Here is a 21,184-nt window from a genome sequence, read left to right on the forward strand (position 1 = left end):
AAGCATCGGCTCCCAAGAAACAAAGGTATGCCGCAGGAAGCAGGTGAGGCATACGAACGAGCAGCCCCGCAAGCAGCGAGAAGGCCAACCCACCTAGAAAAAAGGGGGGCTCGTCCCAGAGCGCCACAGCATGTACGGAATCGCAAAGTGCAACCTGAAAGGGAGTTATGCACAAAACCAGTATAGCATGCGATGGAACGCAACAGTCCACCCCGAAAGGGGGGAAATTGTACCTGGCCAACTACAGTTGGCAAGAGTGCAAAGACCCGTCCCAAAAGGGAGTGATGCCTAAGGCCGAACCCACTTCAGAGAAGCAGGACATACCCTATAAACCAGCAGGAACGCAGGAGGTCCACCTAGTGAAAGGGGAACATGCACAGGGTATCCTAGCATTAAATGAGTGTGCAATAATACACCCAACACTGAACTCAGCGAGAGAGTAACTACTCTGCCAATGAATGGGGACATGTACAAGTCCAGCCCAGCCATATAAGGACAGCCGTGAATCCCATGAGCGTGCCAAATTCTGCCCTTGAAGTGAGAGGTGGTCACGCACAAGGCCAGCACCGTATCCAATGGAAGTGCAAGCGTTCCACCCATGATAGAGGGCCATTCTCATGGCCAGCAATGTATCCGGTGAGAGTGTAGCACACCGCCCAGAAAAAGGGGGGTAAAGCACATGGCCAGCATCTCCTCCAGGGAGAGTGCGAGCACACCGCCATGCATGGGAGTCATACACATGGCCAGCAACGTACTGGCGAGAGACAAACACAGTCACTAAGAACGCGTGCATGTCGCCTGAGGAAGGAAGGCATGCCCCTGGCTGGCAGCGAATCCAGCAAGAGTGCGTACACCGCCTACGGAAGAGGAGTCATGCCTATGGCCGACAGCGGATCCAGCGAGAGTGCAAGCACCCTGCCATGTATGGGGTACATGCACGTGGCCAGCAACGTACCTGCGAGGAAACACCCAAAGACAGAGGGATGTATGTATGCTGCCTGAGGGAAGGAGGCATACCCAAGGCCGGCAGGGAATCCAATGAGAGTGCAGCATACCGCCTAAGAAAAGGCCGGCAGCGCAACCAGTGAGAGTGCAGCACAATAACATAGTACATAAGTACATCATAGCACATCAGCGAGAGTGCAGCATAATAACATAGTACATAAGTACATCATAGCACATCAGCGAGAGTGCAGCATTCCGCCTATGGAAGGGGGTCGTGCACACAGCCAGTACCGTATCCGGTGAAAGTGCAGTATCCCGCCTAAAAAAGGGGGTCATGCACATGATCGGCAACAGATCCAGTGAGAGTGCTGCGTTCCGCCCAGGAAGGGGGTCACGCACATGGCCGGCAGCGAATCCAGTGAGTGCAGCGTTCCGCCCACGGAAGGGGGTCACGCACATGGCCGGCAGCAAATCCAGAGAGTGCAGCGTTCCGCCTATGGAAGGGGGTCGTGCACAAGGCCAGCACCGTATCCGGTGAAGGTGCAGCATTCCGCCTAAGAAGGGGGTCATGCACATGGTCAGCCAGGGAGAGTGCAGTAGCCCGCCTAGGAGGGGGGGGGATGCACATGGCAGGCACCATAACTGGAGAGATGATGAATGCTGCCTACAGAGGGCCGAATGCACTTGGCCAGCGCCGTATCCTGGAAGAGGCAAGAAAACCGCCTAAAAGGGGAAATGCCCTAGCAGCGACGCAGGCTGGGAGCGCAACACCATGCCGCCTGTGGAAAGGTCATGCAGACATGCAGCATTACTGATGAGGCTGCAGCGTCAAGCGCAGCCCAATAGAAATCATGATCTATTATTTTTATTTTATTTCATTTTATTTTTTATTTTTTTATTATTATTTAAACTCAGCCTCTGAGGCTAAAGGGGAGCCACCATATAGGGGCCCTGAGAGACAGGAGAAAAAAGGGGGGCCAACTATACAGACCCAATTTTGGGAGCCGGCCTGCACCCAAAGGGTTAACAGGGATCCGGCCTGGAGGGCGGCGTGCGATCCCCTGGGGGCGGAGGAACCTCCAGGCGGGAAAATTCGCGCCTGGAGAAGTTCCCGCCCCCTCCACCAGAGACCGGAATATTGCGGCCTAGTAGGCCGCGAAGCCGGGGGCTAAATTGCGGCCCCCGGCCCGTCATACCGCCGGGACCTGCGGCGGAACGGCGCTTCAAACCGGCCGCGGGAGCCCACCCCGCGGGCCGGTCAGGATTGCGGCCCAGCAGGCCGAAGCCTGGGACCAAAGTAGCGGAGCCCCGCCGACCGCCACCTGCTGGGGCATAGCCCAATGCCGGCCGCGGGAGCCCACCCCGCCGGCCAGAAGAGACAGGGGCCCGGAATGGCGGTTTGCCGGCGCGGGAGCCCACCCGGCCGGCCGGAAGAGACAGGGACTGGAATGGTGGCTCGCTGGCCGCGGGAGCCCACCCCGCCGGCCGGAAGTAAGGGGGCCTGGAATGGCGGACCGCCGCGGGAGCCGCGGAGCCTAAAATCTTTTGCGGCGCCCGGCCGCACCGGAATATTAGTGCTGACCGGACCGGTGCCCGTGATGGGTCAGGGGCAGCAAGGCGCGGGCCCTGTGGCCCTGAAGCAGTGGCCGGTAAGAGGGAGGGGGACCCTGAGACCGGGTCTGTGAGGGTGGGAAGCCTGCCTAACCCCTACGTCAGGGGCAGCTAGGTGCGAACCTCTGCAGCTCCCCAGGCATTCTTCTTGCAGGAAGAAGGGTGCCAATGTCCTATGGGAGCAAAATGTCGCCCTGTGGCAGCCAGGGGCCAGCCTAGGGCTAGCAGGGACAAAAGGGTCCAGAGGCCCTGTCAGTATGGGGGTCAGGCACGCAGGAGACCGGGGTGGGGTGAGGGGTGAGGGGGGGGGGACGTAGGGCTGGAGAAGCCAATCTCTCACCATAGCCGTCTTCACCCTCGGTCCGTTCCAGCAGGGTCGCCCCTTCAGCTACTGGCACCGTAGTGGCAGGACGCTGGAAGAGGGGCTTGGCGTGCGGGCGACCCTTGTGCTGGCGGGATGTAGGGGAGCTGGGCTGCCCTGATCCACCTTGTCTTCTGTGGGGGAGGCAGCAGTGCGGATGACCGGCACTGGCGCAGCTCAACCCCGGGAGAACAGAGAGGTCTAGTGCGTCTCTGTTGTCCCTGATGTTCTGGAACAAAAAGAAAAGAAAAAAGTAAAAATCAAAAATTAAAACAAGGAAAAAAGAGCCCTGCAGAGCAGGGAGTGTCTTGCCTCCTTGGACACTAAGAAAAAACTGGCAGTCTCTCTCTCCAGGCTGAGGGTATAGCTGTGGAGGAGGGGCTTAACAGTTTTCACTTAGTGTCACGCCTCCTATGGAGATGAGCTATACCCAAGGTCTTCTGTGTCCCCCAAGGAAACTGGGCGAGAAAAGAAAGGTCCATGATGCAGACAGAAATGGCTAAAACAGATGCAAAATGTGCGTAACGGATACTTAAAGGGGTTAGCCAATGTGTAAAATATGCCCCCCTCATATAGGTTATATTTACCCTGGCACCCATGTAGCTCCTGGCTGCCACTGCATCTCCCTGTCGCACGGATCAAAACATCTAGCGACGGGGGGAGCAGTTAATTGCAGGCCGCGACGGGGACTAGCCTCCATAGCATCATGGGTGATGCAGCGGTGGCCATGAGGGGAAGCAGGAGCTACGCGGGTATAATGTATATGAGGGGCATGTTTTACACGTTGGATAGCCCCTTTAAACTACAGGATCTGTACGGATCAGAACAACGGAAAATAAAACGGTGATGTGAACCGGGACTTAGTGGCTTTTTATAGAAATAATGGCCAAGCCGACCTGTCAGGATGATACGCTGACCGTATATAGGGCAGCAGATACGGAGACTAATCCTCCAGACTCCATGGATACAAGTGATGAGCGCTGACACTTACTTGTACATTGTGCTGCTGTTTGCTGTTCTTATAGTGCGTTAAAGTAAAGCAGAGGGAGTCTCTTGTGCTCTCAATCAGCATCAAATGTGAACACTGCACAATAAAAAATAACACGTCATTAATACGGTCAACATACGCAACACGTAAAAGAGGGTCCTACTGATCTGTCTTTACCGGAATATGAGTTTTATAAACAAAGTGGTCTCCGCGTTTTTTGGTGATTAGTAGAGCCTTGTCGAAGAGGAAAAACGTCCTCTCACTGCGAGCACGTTGTACGCGGAATGTCCCCTCCAGCACCAGCTCTCCATATGTGGTCAGGTCCAGGCCTTTCCAATTTAGTAGCAAAGACTGAATCTCCTGCCAAAGAACGACAGTGGTGCGGGTTAAACGTTTGCTAGGCTTGATTCCAACAGCGACACTTCAGCTCTTGTGAAACTACAACTCCCAGCATGCTCCATTTATTTCTATGAGAGTTCCGAGAAGAGCAGAGCAAGTATGCATGCTGGGGGTTGTAGTTGCACAACAGCCGGAGTTCTGCAGATTGCCCACCCTGATCATGTGAAACATCTAAGGCTACTTTCACACTCGTTCTGATAATACAACCGTCTGCCTCCGTTCAGAACGGATCCGTATGTATTATCTTTAACATAGCCAAGACGGAGCCGTCCTGACACACAATGCAAGTCAATGGGGACGGAACGGTTTTCACTGACACAATCTGGCACAATAGAAAACGGATCCGTCCCCCATTGACTTTCAGTGGTGTTCAAGACGGATCCGTATGTATTATCTTTAACATAGCCAAGACGGATCCGTCCTGATACACAATGCAAGTCAATGGGGACGGAGCGGTTTTCACTGACACAATCTGGCACAATAGAAAACGGATCCGTCCCCCATTGACTTTCATTGTGTGTCAGGACGGATCTGAATGTATTATCTTTAACATAGCCAAGACGGAGCCGTCCTGACACACAATGCAAGTCAATGGGGACGGAACGGTTTTCACTGACACAATCTGGCACAATAGAAAACGGATCCGTCCCCCATTGACTTGCATTGTGTGTCAGGACGGATCCGTCTTGGCTATGTTAAAGATAATACATACGGATCCGTTCTGAACGGAGGCAGACGGTTGTATTATCGGAACGAGTGTGAAAGTAGCCTTAGATGTTTCACATGATCAGGGTGGGCAATCTGCGGAACTCCAGCTGTTGTGCAACTACAACTCCCAGCATGCATACTTTCTCTGCTCTTCTTGGAACTCTCATAGAAGATTTGGCTCCGTTTCGTCGAGCGGACAGGCAACATCTGCCTCTAAAGCAGAATGGAGACTGAACTGATTCATTCTGAGCGGATCCTTTTCCATTCAGAATACAAACCGATCCCTTGGGACCACTTGCGAGAGGGCTGAGCGATCTCACAAACGGAAAGCCAAAACGCCAGCGTGAAAGCAGACTTACCTGTTGTCGTACGGCATGCTCGTGTTTTCTCTTCATGTCATTGATGTACCACGCTACTCCGGTCATCGTTTCTATGGCCTCTTCCACCACCTCATATCCTTCCTTATCTATATCAAAATGCTTAGCTATTTCCTAAGGGAATAAATACAGGCAGGATAGGATCATGACAAACATTTTGGGGGAAAAAAAATAAATGTATGCAAAATTATTACTTAACTCCAGTTACCTGTAACAAAAGATGATACTTTAGTATTCTCTGGACTGGTTTTAAGAGGTAGGATCCCAAGGGAAGGGTATGTTTGAGTAACTCCTGCCTTTCTCGGAAAAATTTAGCCAAGACCTTGTTCCTCATACATTCAGTCAGTGTAGCTACAGAACTGAAACAGAAACGGGCTGAAATTAGGCATGGTCCGCACGTGGTTATCTGTTACTAACAGTTCATTCACAGATTTCTGGTAGGAATAATAGAGGGACGGCACAACAGGGCTCCGGAACGGTTATTACATGGGAATGCAGGTCCATACTAACACAGACACGTCAGGAGAGGGTAAAGGTCCTCTTTAGGGCACTTTCACACTAGTCGTTTTCTTTTCCGGCGCTGAGTTCCGTCACAGGGGCTCTATACCGGAAAAGAACTGATCAGGCGTATCCCCATGCATTCTGAATGGAGAGCAATCAGAGGTTATCAGGTTATGGTGGAATTCCATTATGGTTTTCGTTATCACGGAATTCTACCATAATGGAAGTCTATGGGCAGCATAATGGATCCAGCCGGGTTCCGTTATGCAGGACTGGTGGGTTTCTAGCAGCCAATAGCAGGCGGCGATTGGCTGCCGCCTCTTCCCCAGACACTGGATATTTTCATTCGCCTGATGGGGAGATGCAGCGGCGGCCATGCAGGCTTCAGAAGCTATGCAAGTGCCGGGAAGCGAGGTAAGTACACTGTGTGTGAGGGGCGCAGGCATATGGGGGGGCATTTCAAGGGTCGGATAACCCCTTTAACAGCTGCCATATGGATGCTGCACTGCATCCAGGAATCGAAGGTCCGCTTGGCTTGCTGCTAGTTAATGGCAGTGCAGATTTCAGGCGAACCAGGCTGCCACTAACACACAGCAATGAGTACATCACTTTTTTCATCAGCAATCAGCGTGGACTTGCACCTGCTGGTCCAATCACTACCTGTGACGGCAAAAAAAAATGCAGATCGGAAGGGGACCCATTCACATCAAAGGGGCCACAAAAGTTCCATTATGGGCTGGGGCTTTCTGTTCCGCAAAATGTGGAATGCACATGGTCGGTATCCGTGTTTTGCAGATCCGCAATTTGTGGACAGCAAAACAGGCAATGGTTGTGTGTATAAGCCCTAAGGCTTATGTTCATTATGAAATGAAGAAAACACAAACGGCCAGTGTAGACAAATGAGAGAAATACATAAAGTAGAAGGTTCCGCACAATACAGGCGTACATATATGTATCAGACTTACTTGGGATAGTTGGTACAGTACTGCGTGTAAATATCAAAGTAATGGCTCTGGACAGAAAAATAGAAGATCTGTTATACACGGAAATCCGCAAACATCATGCACCAGAATCATTTTTTCATCATTACTCATGTTATTCTTCCATATTACACAGATCTGCTGTGGCCCATCCACGGGTTAAGTGACCCAAAGTCACGGCATCATAAAATCCCCATGACGCTGTGACTTCAGGTCAGTTAGGCTACTTTCACACCAGCGTTTGAGAGCTCCAGCGCACTCTCTGGATCCGGCATTGCCTGAATGTCCGCAGGCCCCATTAACTATAAGGCCTCATGCACACGACCGTTGTTCTGGTCAGCATCGGGTGCGGACCCATTCACTTCAATGGGGCCGCAAAAGATGCGGACAGCACTCCGTGTGCTGTACGCATCCGTTGCTCCGTTACGTAGCCCCGCAAAAAAAAATATATAATATACCATGTCCTATTCTTGTCCGTTTTGCGGACAAGAATGGGCATGTCTACAACGGGCCGCCTGCTCCGTTCCGCAAATTGCGGAAGGCACACGGGCGGCTTCCGTGTAATGCTATTTTACCAAATTCCAGCAGCCTGTCCCATAAAGCCATACTTACCTACTCCCCATCCCACATTCCCTGCACTATTTTTTGGGGCACTGCATGGGCACGGTCACATGCTTTGCAGCAGCCAATGACTGGCTTAAGCAGTGAGGTGCTGCTTGTGGCCACATCACCGCTGAAGCCAGCGATTGGCTGCAGCGGAACATGTGACCATGTCCATGCAGCACCAGAAGAAAACCGTGCAGGGACTGGAACATGAAGACTGAGCATAGGGGGAGCAGGTAAGTATGAATCCTTAGCTTAGTGGGGCAGGTTGGTAAAATAGCATTATTACTGGAGAACCCCTTTAAAAAGTAAACAGCTGCACCGACTGGACTAAGTTTTAATTGCACAATAATACACATTTAATACTGATATTTATGTCCCTTTATTAGTCAATCCTGACCTTCTCCACAAAGCAGCTAGCCACAGCCACGGGGTCTTCACTGCAACTATCAAGGTGCTGGAGTAGCTGACTGCAAAAAGATATAAAGAAAGGAAAAGTTATGTTACAGCTGAAATAGTTTCTATTCTATCTTGCAACTGAGCTTACGGAAGCGTATGTGTACAAGAACAAAAGAATGGAAAAAATTGGGACCTGGAAAATGAGCACAGATCATGTGTAAGAGAGTTCAGTACATAAAGCCACACCAAAACAAAGATGAATACAATGAATACATACAAAAGTATTTGTCCTCATTACTAATATCAAGATGTACGCATTATCCAAAACCAACTTCCACTTGCTGTATATGGCTGAATAAGTGGAGGTCTCATCTCAAATGTTTATAGCATATCCACAGGATATACAATATTGGTCTGAAAGATGTTGGTCCAATCCTCCACTGTCAAATAACCTTGACACACATATACCTTCATAGGGGAACTAAAGACAAATGCAAACAAATGCACACAAAAAAAAAAAAAAATGTAAATCTCCAAATGGGTCTTTGTTATTTGTTCTTGCTTCGTCAGATATCACAATTGCAGACCAGGAAAAAAAAACTATATAAAGCTGTGTATTGTTCTCTAAGGCTGCAGCCAGGTCAACCACCCCCTCCTTCTCCCCCTCTGATCCTCGTGCCATGAAGGGGGCTGGGGTTGGTGAGGATAATGTTTGTCTACAAAGCAAGTGTGGCTATTTTGTTGGAAGGATTCTCTGTGTTACTAACAGTACAAAATAGATTTGGAAACCACCAGGTAGAGCTATAAGACTACAGAATACTAAATCTAACTAGATAAATCCCACTCCCCATTCCTAAATAGTGGCATGGTGCGGAAGATTTCAGGATCACGGGAAAGCTTGGTTACCACCATGTGGAGCTGTAAAAGACTACAGAATACTAAATCTAACTAGATAAATCCCACTCCCCATTCCTAAATAGTGGCATGGTGCGGAAGATTTCAGGATCACGGGAAAGCTTGGCTACCACCATGTGGAGCTGTAAAAGACTACAGAATACTAAATCTAACTAGATAAATCCCACTCCCCATTCCTAAATAGTGGCATGGTGTGGAAGATTTCAGGATCACGGGAAAGCTTGGCTACCACCATGTGGAGCTGTAAAAGACTACAGAATACTAAATCTAACTAGATAAATCCCACTCCCCATTCCTAAATAGTGGCATGGTGCGGAAGATTTCAGGATCACGGGAAAGCTTGGCTACCACCATGTGGAGCTGTAAAAGACTACAGAATACTAAAATCTACCAAAATAAATCCCTCTTCCACTCAAATATGCGCAAATATTACCCAGATAGCGGTTTGCAGCAACAGTGAGAGAAAATGCCTGTTCTGATGGAAACCATCCGCAACTGTCAGTAATCTATCAGATCTCCCGCTCTGGTGATTATTACTCAAGCATGCAAGTCTGTGTTCCCATCACATTTTGTCCTACATTTACACATGATGTACACGTTAAATGGCTGCTTCAGACAAATGTCATATATTGGCATCCACTGAAGAAGATGCTAGAAAACTGGACTAGTGTCAGGAGCTGCTGGAGATGGAAGTCTGGATGTGTGGTCCAGAACTAGCATGTCCAGACTGGTACTACAGGGCATCAGAGGGTTATAAGAAGATACAAGTACAACTCCCAGCATGTCTAGACTGTTGGAGCATCGTTGGCCATTACATGGAGAGCGATCTGCTGACATTTCAGTGTGGTTCAGCCCTATCCCTCTCCTGAACTTTCTGTTCAGAGTGTGCTGAAGTAATGGGTAAGGACTAGGGGAAAGAGGGGGGACATGTATAATGGCGCCAAAAAGTTGCAAAGTTCAGCGCACGCTGTAGTTGCACAAAACTTTGCAACTTTTTGGTGGTTTCAGACACTGCTCGCCACTTATAAAACTGGCGGGTAGAGTGGGGCGGCCTAGCCGCCCTGTCACATTTCTATAATCTAGTCAAGGAAACTGGTCCAGATTAATGCAGAGATCTAGATCAGCTCGACTAGATCTCCACTTTGGGGCATGGACCTGCAAAGCTGCAGCATAATTATTGAGAGGCGCATACAGAGGAGATAATTTTCATGGAGGCTGCCATATTGATTTTCTGGAGGCAGCCATTTTGATTTGCAGTTAAACAGAGCTGCGATAAGAAATGTTGGGAAGGGTTTGGATTGCAACCATAGAAGTCAGTATGGACGAAGCCTAGTCTCTGAGCACCACTGAAAAGAGATTACGTCCGGATTGTATAATGCTGGTCTTGATGAATGTCCCCCCAATGTGCTTTGTTTACAAGATCTTGTGTAAACTGCTTATGACAGGAGTTTGGGGAGCACCTTGTAGACACGGACATGTGTGCCCTATGGAGTAAATGTATTTTTATGATTTAGGTCTTTTAACAGTCCATGTGATGGCCACATTTCCTGCAACGACTGCGCCTCGTGTGAGCCAAACTCCCTGCATCATAGAGATCAAGAATGCCACGAGTTCCAGCTTGAGCATCATTTGAGTATGGAACGTCAGACCCACGGTTTTGCTGGAACTCACAGCATCATAGATTACTACTACTGCTCACACGAGCTGCGGTCTGTCCGGGAAATGTAGAGAACAGCCTGCCGGAGAACTCTGTATCAGACATTGCTTGATACTACGGCTTTACTGCTGGACCCGGCGTCCGCTACCTGGAAAATATGCCGAGAATCCGCATTCAGGGCAATGTCTGCCGGAACACCCCGCCGCAGGTGTGAAAGTAGCCTAATATGGACTACATTTCAGGGACAACACATGGCCACGTGAAAGCATCCTAAGGGCAATTTCACATGAACGTATTCAGTCCAGAAGCCATGCTCTGGGAGAGATTAGTATTTCCCAGGCTGAACGCTGCTCCTATGCACACAAATTCGTGATACTTCATGATGACGCATGGCATTATGCGAGTACAGTTCAGTAGATCTGAAGTGGAGCAGGAACCCACAGTATTATAAATCATTGTACTGAAACATTTTCAGTCAGTTCATAAAGGTGATACATCGGGATTAGTATGCCGAGGAATAGAAAACGTAAGCAAACTAGTTAAGGGAAGTGACTATAAAAGAAAACTTGTGTCAGCACAGCAGTCCGGACTGATGTTAACTGTCGGCCATCTTGAGATTTCTCATATACCCCAGAGACAAACCTTTTTTTGAATAAGGGGAGAAAGGGGAAGACAGTTGATATCTACAGGAAAAGGTATTTTTCTCTGATAAGATATATTACACAGTTTCTTACAGTCACTTGTACTATCCATTTATTCAAAGGCGTGCAAGACGTTTGTGATCATCTAAGGTAGTGGATTTCAAATACCAGGTGAAAGGAACATAGAAACACAAAGCCTTATTACTGGGCTTATAATATAGACAGTGCCGCTATAGTTGGAGTATGGGTGGGATAGGATAAGACCATACGGATAAAAATGTTTCAACATTCTGGATTGGGTCACACTGCTTGGAGGGCATATATGGCCTGTATAATAGTGCAGGTGTGGTGCTCTAATGGATTCATCACCCCTGGTCTGACTGCTGGTCAGGCAGAGTGATAAGCAATCCTCTCTCATCTAACAATACTATGATGACACGCAAGACACTAGGCAGGAAGCATTACATATTGAAAGATTTTAAATAATGTCCTGAAAACACGCCTTGACAAGACTTTCCTGCGGCAATGTTTTAAAAGCTACACTGAACAAAAATATAAACGCAACACTTTCGGTTTTGCTCCCATTTTGCATGAGCTAAACTCGAAGATCTGATTTCTACATACACAAAATACCCATTACTCTCAAATATTGTTCACAAATCTGTCTAAATCTGTGTTAGTGAGCACTTCTCCTTTGCCGAGATAATCCATCCCACCTCACAGGTGTGGCATATCAAGGTGCTGATTAGACAGCATGAATATTGCACAGGTGTGCCTTAGACTGCCCACAATAAAAGGCCACTCTGAAATGTGCAGTTTGATCGCACAGCACAATGCCACAGATGTCCAACGTTTGAGGGAGCGTGCAATTGGCATGCTGACTGCAGGAATGTCTACCAGAGCTGTTGCCTGTGCAATGAATGTTCATTTTTCTACCATAAGGCGTTTCAGAGAATTTGGCAGTACATCCAACCGGCCTCACAACCGCAGACCATAACCACACCAGCCCAGGACCTCCACATCCAGCATGTTCACCTCCATGATCGTCTGAGACCAGCCACCCGGACAGCTGCAGCAACAATCGGTTTGCATAACCAAAGAATTTCTGCACAAACTGTCAGAAACCATCTCAGGGAAGCTCACCTGCATGCTCGTCGTCCTCATCGGGGTCTGGACCTGACTGCAGTTTGTCGTTGTAACCGACTTGAGTGGGCAAATGCTCACATTCAATGGCGTCTGGCACGTTGGAGAGGCGTTCTGTTCACGGATGAGTCCCGGTTTTCACTGTTCAGGGCAGATGGCAGACAGCGTGTGTGATGTTGTGTGGGTGAGCGGTTTGCCGACGTGAACATTTTGAATCGAGTGGCCCATGGTGGCGGTGGGGTTATGGTATGGGCAGGCGTATCTTATGGACAACGAACACGGGTGCATTTTATTGATGGCATTTTGAATGCACAGAGATACCGTGACGAGATCCTGAGGCCTATTGTTGTGCCGTTCATCCACGACCATCACCTTATGTTGCAGCATGATAATGCACGGCCCCATATTGCAAGGATCTGTACACAATTCCTGGAAGATAAAAACATCCCAGTTCTTGCATGGCCAGAATACTCACCGGACATGTCACCCATTGAGCATGTCTGGGATGCTCTGGATCGGCGTATACGACAGCTTGTTCCAGTTCCTGCCAATATTCTGCAACTTCGCACAGCTATTGAAGAGGAGTGGACCAACACAGGCCACAATCAACAACCTGATCAACTCTATGTGACGGAGATGTGTTGCACTGCGTGAGGCAAATGGTGGCCACACCAGATACTGACTGGTTTTCTGACCCCCCCCAGTAAGGCAAAACTGCACATTTCAGAGTGGCCTTTTATTGTGGGCAGTCTAAGGCACACCTGTGCAATATTCATACAATCTAATCAGCACCTTGATATGCCACACCTGTGAGGTGGGATGGATTATCTCGGCAAAGGAGAAGTGCTCACTAACACAGATTTAGACAGATTTGTGAACAATATTTGAGAGTAATGGGTCATTTGTGTGTTTAGAAAATGTTTCAGATCTTTGAGTTCAGCTCATGCAAAATGGGAAAATAACTGCAAAAAATGCACCAAAATGATACGCAACTGACAATACTAGCTAATTCCTCAGGGCGATGTTAAAAGCTGGGAACTATTCCAATATCTTCCAGTCAGGAACATAACGGAGCCCCTCATGCAGCAACATTGGCAAAGTTCTCAGCTTTTAACATCGGCCTGAGGAATTAGCTAGTATTGTCAGTTGCGTATCATTTTGGTGCATTTTTTTGCATGTATATATTTTTCATCTGCACAATGTATCACTTTGTGTAAGATGTTCATGTGGCGCATGCGGTCCGCCCCGGCATCCTCCATTGTACGCATTTTTTTGCTGGGGAATTGCCGTTGTCTGCGGACCGCATGCGGAGGAATTGCCCCCCCGGTTATAGACGCGCTACAGTGTCTGGGTTTGGAGCATTTTCACCCGTTTAGGCCACTTTTTTCAGTGCGTTTTTGTTTCATGCAAAATGGGAGCAAAACTGAAAGTGTTGCGTTTATATTTTTGTTCAGTGTATGATGAGAAGAAGCTTTTGCAGCATTATATGGACATCAATGTACATCATGAAATTATTTGTGTCAGGATGTTACAGGTACGGTAATGATATAAAATCATGCCTCACATCAAAAAAATGAAAAAAAAATAAAAATCTAAACTTTTCATATATCCATGCAAAGAAACACAGCAAAAACTGACAAACACATGCTGTACATGCATGTACGGTAATATTTTTTTTGGTCTGCTCTTATTTGTTATTCGGGCAAGCGGCATCTTGGCTGTAACCTACCTGCTATGGATTCAATACTATGGGCATCTTTGACCAATATAATAAAAAAAGAACGTAGATAGCATTAGACTTAGGACGGATGCGTCATCCTTACGACATAACATATTCAGTTCTACTTACGGATTTAAAATAATGTTCTGCAACCCATACACATTAACCCTATCCAGGTAAGCACAGATTATTGGTATCATTCATTTCCATGATAACAGACCTTTCAGAAAAGCTATTGACTGAATGACTATCTGCTGCAGAGGAAAGCTGCGTTACATGAGGGACACTTGAATGAATAGACAACCATGAAATACATGCGATAGTTGGTCTGGTTCCATCAGAGTGAGAGTACTCCCAGACAAACTTAGATTTGATCTTACCCTTTGAAAATTAGCTAAAGAATGATATTGTGAAAAATGCCCCCCTTTGCCCTGTTGTGAGCCGGTGACATACTGGGCTTCACAAGACTACGCTAGGCGGAGGCTCCCGCCTAGCAGTGATCCCGGTGACGTCATCGGTAGGGATCGACCGATATAGATTTTTTAGGGCCGATACCGATAATTTGTGAACTTTCAGGCCGATAGCCGATAATTTATACCGATATTCTGGGAATTTTAATTTAAAAAAAAAAAAAAAAAAATCCTACACAAATCTGCTGAAAATTAATGTTTATTGTTAATGTGTAGTTTTTTTTTTTTGTAAATCTTTCTTTTTAATTTATACTTAATATTTTGGTGTTTTATTTTTACTAACTTTTAGCCCCCTTAGGGACTAGAACCCTTGTCCTATTCACCCTGATAGAGATCTATCAGGGTGAATAGGAGCTCACACTGTCCCTGCTGCTCTGTGCTTTGTGCACACAGCAGCATGGAGCTTACCATGGCAGCCAAGGCTTCAATAGCGTCCTGGCTGCCATGGTAACCGATCGGAGCCCCAGCATTACACTGCTGGGGCTCCGATCGGAGGAGCAGGGGAGAGGGGATCCTGTGGGGGGGGGGGGGGGGGCGCACTGCGCCTTCAATGTTTTTAATACTGGGGTGGGGGGCGCATTGCGCCACCAATGCTTAATACTGGGGGGGGGGGGGAGGTTTGCACTGCGCCACCAATGTCTAATACTGGGGGTGGGGGGGGGGGGGACTGCACCACCAATGTCTAATACTGGGCTTGGGGGGGCGCACTGCGCCACCAATGAAGATTGATCTCTCATTTATTCATATACAGGAGGCGGGAGCTGCAGAATCACATCGCCGGCTCCCGACCTCTATGAGCAGTAGCTGCGATTCGCAGCACCTGAGGGGTTAACTACCGCAGATCGCAGCTATTGCTCATAGAGGTCGGGAGCCGGCTGTGTGATCCTGCAGCTCCCGCCTCCTGTTCAATTTGAAATTAGAATGAATGAGAGATTTCTCTTCATTGGTGGCGCAGTGGCCACAGCCCCTCCCCTTATCTTGTCCCCTGTCCTTTCATTGGCGGCAGCACAGGGGGAACACGGAGAGCGCGATCTGTGTTCCCAATACGCTATCGGAATATCGGCAAAATAGATGCCGATACCGATCAAAATCCTGAATATCGGCCGATAATCGGTCGATCCCTAGTGATCGGTACAGATGGGCGGGTATAGAGCTGCCCTAGGCTCTTTTGGAGGCAGGTACTATGCAAAGTAGCATGACCGGAGCAGCCAGTCACACATTCATTTCTATGGGAGCTCCAGACATATCCACCTATCTCCAGAACTCTCATAGAAATGAATGGAGCAGCCGTGCACATGTGCAACCAGCCGCTTCTGTCATTTTAGGGGAGCTGAGGGGGTACGGGGCCCCCATTCTGGTGATCAGTGATAACTTTTAACAACCAGAATATCTAGCACTGGGTAGCGGTTACAGATATGGACCTGCTCTTGCTTAAAAGCTAACAATGTAAGCTTTAAAAAACTAAATTCGCAGCATTATCTCCACTACATCAGGAGATATAGATGTTAGAAATCGCGTTGAGAGTGAACGCAGCGGAAACCTGCTTTCACTTACAGCTGCTATCACTCCCAACCCTTTTTTCTAACAGCTATATATCCTGAAGTAGAGGGCCTGCCCATAGCTCTAGCTGCTACGGATCCTGAGATATGAGGGGTTAAAGCAGCCTTACCCCCATCACCCTGCTGCCTGAGCTCTACTTTGATTGAACTGTTAGGCCCCTTGCAGTCGAGTGAGTATTCCGCGCGGGTGCAATACGTGATGCGAACGCATTGCACCCGCACGGAATCTGGACCCATTCATGTCAATGGGGCTGTGTACATGTGCGTTGGTTTTCACGTATCACTTGTGCGTTGCGTGAAAATCGCAGCATGTTCTATATTCTGCAATTTTCACGCAACACTGGCCCCATAGAAGTAAATGGAGCTGCGTGAAAATCGCATCCGCCCTTTTTTGCGTTTTTCACAGATGGTTGCTAAAAAAAATTGTTTGTATACATTCCGTTTTTTATCACACGCGTACAAAACGCATCAAAATGCATTGCACCCACACAATAAAAACTGAACGCGATCGCAAGCAAAACTGAATCACTTTGCCTGCGAAATCGCGCATTTTTCACTGAACGCATTCACAACGCATCCGGACCTAATCCAGACATGCTCGTCTGCAAGGGGCCCTAAGTCTTTTTCTCAAAGTCAGACTGGATTTCTTGCAAAACATTTAAAGGGGTTGTCCAGGTTCAGAGCTGAACCTGGACAGCCCTCCATTTTCACCCCGGCAGCCCCCCTCACATGAGCATCGGAGCAGTTCATGCTCCGATGCTCTCCTTTGCCCTGCGCTAAATTGCACAGGGCAAAGGCATTTTTCTGAGTTCCGGTGACGTACCGGGCTCTCTATGGGGCTGACAGGAACCCCGGTGACGTCACCGGCACTGATGGGCGGGATTTGGCTCTGCCCTAGCCAGTAAAACGGCTAGGGCAGAGCTAAAGCCCGCCCCTCAGAGCCGGTGACGTCACCGAACACACTGCTGGGCGGAAGTTACCGCCCGGCAGTGTGTTATTGAAAACACAAGAGCCAGTGCCCTGCGCGATCTAGCGCAGGGCACGGGAGCGCATCGGAGCATGAGATGCTCCGATGCCAGGCTCAGGAGGGCTGCCGGGGTGAAAATAAGGGTATGTCCGGGTTCAGCTCTGAACCTGGACAACCCCTTTAAAGGGCTTCTGTCACCCCCCAAAAGTCCTTTTTTTTTTTTTTTTTTAGGCTAATTAAAATCCTTATACTGTGATTTTTCAATATATAGGGCTCTTACCCTTTTCTGTTGGCTAGTTTCATTAAAAACAGACTTTTATAATATGTAAGTTACCTCTCCACCAGCAAGTAGGGCGGTTACTTGCTGGTAGCCGCCACATCCTCCTTTCAAAAAAACGCCCCCTCCTCCTGCTGATTGACAGGGCCAACGAGCGCTCTCCTCCTCCGGCTGGCACTGTCTGCAATTCAAATCCCGCGCCTGCACCTCATTCAGCGCAGGCGCTCTAAAAGAAGGACGCTCGCTTCCTCAGCACTTCCTCAGTACGCCTGCGCCGATGACGTCTTCTCTTTCAGGTTTCGAGGTGATGGCATCGGCGCAGGCGCTCTGAGAGAAGGACGCTCGCTTCCTCAGCACTCCCTCAGTGCGCCTGCGCCGATGACGTCACCTCTAAACCCGAAAGAGACAGACGTAAGAGCGCCTGCGCCGAATGAGGTGCAGGCGCGGGATTTAAATTGCAGACAGGGCCAGCCGGAGGAGGAGAGCACTCGCTGGCCCTGTCAATCAGCAGGAGGAGGGGGCGCTTATTTAAAAGGAGGATGCGGCGGCTACCAGCAAGTAACTGCCCTACTTGCAGGTAGAGAGGTAATTTACATATTATAAAAATGACGTTTTTAAAGAAACTAGACAACAGAAAAGGGTAAGAGCCTTATATAGTGAAAAATCACAGTATAAGGATTTAATTAGCCTAAAAAAATTAATAAAAAAATATGACTTTTGGGGGGTGACAGAAGCCCTTTAAGGGTTTAAAGGACAGTGTTGTGCTTACCAGAGATATAAAAAAAAAAATATATATATATATATCTTTAAAAATTTTATTTTTATATTCCAAAATGTGACACAAGGAGAAGTGCCAGCCAGCGTGTCCAGCGTGTCGTGTTTCAGGCGCAGGTACACACTGGAGGCTAATGACATGCTGCTTATTTATACATGGACACGTCCGGATCCGTATATTACATACACAAAACATGAATAATCACCTGTTTAGTTCATAAATATCTTCAATGTTGCCAAAAAGAGCGCTGACTTGTTCTGGCTTCATCGGTAGCTCGTGTCTGTCTATGATGCCCCCGAGGTAATCCTAAAGGAAATTTACAGGCATTTAAGCTCCAAGTGCATTAGTTTTACTGCCGAGTTCTAACTTTATGAGCGGGCGGCATTAACAGCAGCCATTCAACTTTTTTTGACAGCAAGACGTGGTTTCATCACAAATAGCAATGGCTTTGGACCACGCAGAGGAATGTAAAAAAATAAAATAAAATTTATGGCCAAGTCATGATGTGCTGCTGGTTTACAATCTTTTCTGCCGAGGATACTATCCATGGCGCATCGATGAGATTTAATAAAAGCTCAGCCATCGGCAGCATATCATTCACTGGTGAAGATACCCCGGTCAAATCATTGTTTTGCGAAAATTAAGACAAATGAGAAAAAAAAAAAAAGAAGAAAAAGAAAACCCAACTGTGTGATCGCACCTGCAAGATACATAAACAACAGCAGATTTGTGAGAAAAAAAATGTATCTGAAGAATCAATCTATTCAATACATCGGAAATGGATTGCTTGCAGGATATGTGGGAACTATTTCATATTTTTCCCCACACTGCATTTCCAGTGACTATGGCCTGTCACTAGTGTTCGATTTAGACTATGGATTAAAGGCTATGTACATCTTTGGGGGCAATTTTTTTAATTTTATAGCGTTGTACTCATTTTGATCAAATATTTTTTTTTTTATTGGTCTTTATTAAAAAATGTTGAGCCCTTTTACCCCTGCACAGCTCTGAGTTGCTCTAGTAGCAGGATCTGAATTGTCAGTCTGTTCCATCAGGCAGCTCCACTGATGGCTCCTTAGCTCTGACCTTATAAACACCCGTTAGCTCAATTCTTACCTTAGGGCTCTTTCACACCTGCGTTCTTGTCTTCCGGCATAGAGTTCCGTCGTCGGGGCTCTATGCCGGAAGAATCCTGATCAGTTTTATCCTAATGCATTTTGAATGGAGTGAAATCCGTTCAGGATGCATCAGGATGTCTTCAGTTCCGGACCGGAACGTTTTTTGGCCGGAGAAAATACCGCAGCATGCTGCGCTTTTTGCTCCGGCCCCAAATCCTGAACACTTGCCGCAAGGCCGAATCCGGAATTAATGCCCATTGAAAGGCATTGATCCGGATCCGGCCTTAAGCTAAACGTCATTTCGGCGCATTGCCGGATCCGACATTTAGCTTTTTCTGAATGGTTACCATGGCTGCCGGGACGCTAGAGTCCTGGCAGCCATGGTAAAGTGTAGTGGGGAGCGGGGGAGCAGCATACTTACCGTCTGTGCGGCTCCCGGGGCGCTCCAGAGTGACGTCAGTGCACCCCAAGCGCATAGATGACGTGATCGCATGGCACGTCATCCATGCGCATAGGGCGCTCTGACGTTATTCTGGAGCGCCCCGGGAGCCGCACAGACGGTAAGTATACCGCTCCCCCGCTCCCCACTACTACTATGGCAACCAGGACGTTAATAGCGTCCTGGCTGCCATAGTAACACTGAACGCATTTTGAAGACGGATCCGTCTTCAAATGCTTTCAGTTCACTTGCGTTTTTCCGGATCCGGCGTGTAATTCCGGCAAGTGGAGTACACGCCGGATCCGGATAACGCAAGTGTGAAAGAGGCCTTACTGATAAGAATGTGGCTTAAGCCTCATTGCTCACGTCCGTGGAACACAGACCGTGTGATACCGGCCTGGATTTCTTCTGAGTGCAGGAGGTTGCTATGACGCCATGCGCTTCCTGCTGCCGCAGTACAGTAATACACTGGTATGACCTACACCAGCATGAGGCTTTAAGGTGGATTTACACTGCCTGATATTTGGGCAGATTATCGACCTGTAAACGCTCACTCCGGGCAATCTGCCCGTCTAAATGTGCCGCCGATCACCCGATGAATGCGCGAAACACTCATCCATCAGGCGATCCTGTCGTTTGTGCAGGCACCAAAACGATCGATCTGCTGCCCAGAAACATCCTGTCTAAATAGGACGAGTGATGGCAATAGTGATCCCTCATCCTCATACTGTGGAGGTGATCGCTGCATGTAAATGCAGCAGTCGCCTCCACTGAACAAGAGTGCTTCCTTCCCGACAATCGGCTTTAAGCTTGGCCCGGGTAAATTAAAGTGTTTTATCAACTTTTTGTCATTTAGAGATAAGGAGTGCCACAAAGGCCTCTTTCACACGGGCGTTGCGGTAAAATGTGCGGGTGCGTTACGGGAACACCCGCGATTTTTCTGCGCGAGTGCAAAACATTCTAATGCGTTTTGCACTCGCGTGAAAAAAATTGTGCATGTTTGGTACCGAAACCCAAACTTCTTCACAGAAGTTCGGGTTTGGAATCAGTGTTCTGTAGATTGTATTATTTTCCCTTATAACATGGTTATAAGGGAAAATAATAGCATTCTGAATACAGATCGCATAGTACAATAGCGCTGGAGGGGTTAAAAAATAAATAAATTATTTAACTCACCTTAGTCCACTTGTTCGCGTAGCCCGGCATCTCCTTCTGTCTCCTTTGCTGAACAGGACCTGTGGTGAGCATTCATTACATGAACAGGACCTGTGGTGACGTCACTCCGGTCATCACATGGTCCGTCACATGATCTTTACCATGGTCATGGATCATGTGATGACCGGAGTGACGTCACCACAGGTCCTGTTCCTGCAATTAATGCTCACCCCAGGTCCTGTTCAGCAAAGGAGACAGAAGAGATGCCGGGCTACGCGATCAAGTGGACTAAGGCGAGTTAAATCATTTATTTATTTTTTTAACCCCTCCAGCGCTATTGTACTATGCGTTCTGTATTAAGAATGCTATTATTTTCCCTTATAACCATGTTTTATTTTTTTTAACCCCTCCAGCGCTATTTTACTATGCATTCTGTATTCAGAATGCTATTATTTTCCCTTATAACCATGTTATAG

At 47.9% G+C, this 21,184-nt stretch overlaps 1 protein-coding gene across 6 annotated transcripts in view; it reads right to left on the minus strand.

Annotated features, from left to right (window-relative positions):
• PLEKHG3 (pleckstrin homology and RhoGEF domain containing G3) overlaps positions 1 to 21,184 on the minus strand; it is a 105,625-nt gene that overhangs the window by 29,495 nt on the left and 54,946 nt on the right. For 5 of the 6 annotated variants that reach the window (XM_044271662.1, XM_044271664.1, XM_044271661.1 and 2 more), the window contains exons 3-9: positions 18,202 to 18,302; positions 7,874 to 7,943; positions 6,856 to 6,902; positions 5,598 to 5,748; positions 5,372 to 5,503; positions 4,083 to 4,265; positions 3,909 to 4,001 (exon numbers count right to left, since the gene is read on the minus strand). In XM_044271662.1, the coding sequence (XP_044127597.1) occupies positions 3,909 to 4,001; positions 4,083 to 4,265; positions 5,372 to 5,503; positions 5,598 to 5,748; positions 6,856 to 6,902; positions 7,874 to 7,943; positions 18,202 to 18,302 (777 nt within the window). Of the gene's footprint in view, positions 1 to 3,908; positions 4,002 to 4,082; positions 4,266 to 5,371; positions 5,504 to 5,597; positions 5,749 to 6,855; positions 6,903 to 7,873; positions 7,944 to 13,957; positions 13,985 to 18,201; positions 18,303 to 21,184 lie in introns of all 6 variants that reach the window. The other variant, XM_044271666.1, reaches the window with a different exon arrangement.

The sequence above is a fragment of the Bufo gargarizans genome, chromosome 11 (genome assembly GCF_014858855.1).
Source record: "Bufo gargarizans isolate SCDJY-AF-19 chromosome 11, ASM1485885v1, whole genome shotgun sequence".
NCBI classification, from domain to species: Eukaryota; Metazoa; Chordata; class Amphibia; order Anura; family Bufonidae; genus Bufo; species Bufo gargarizans.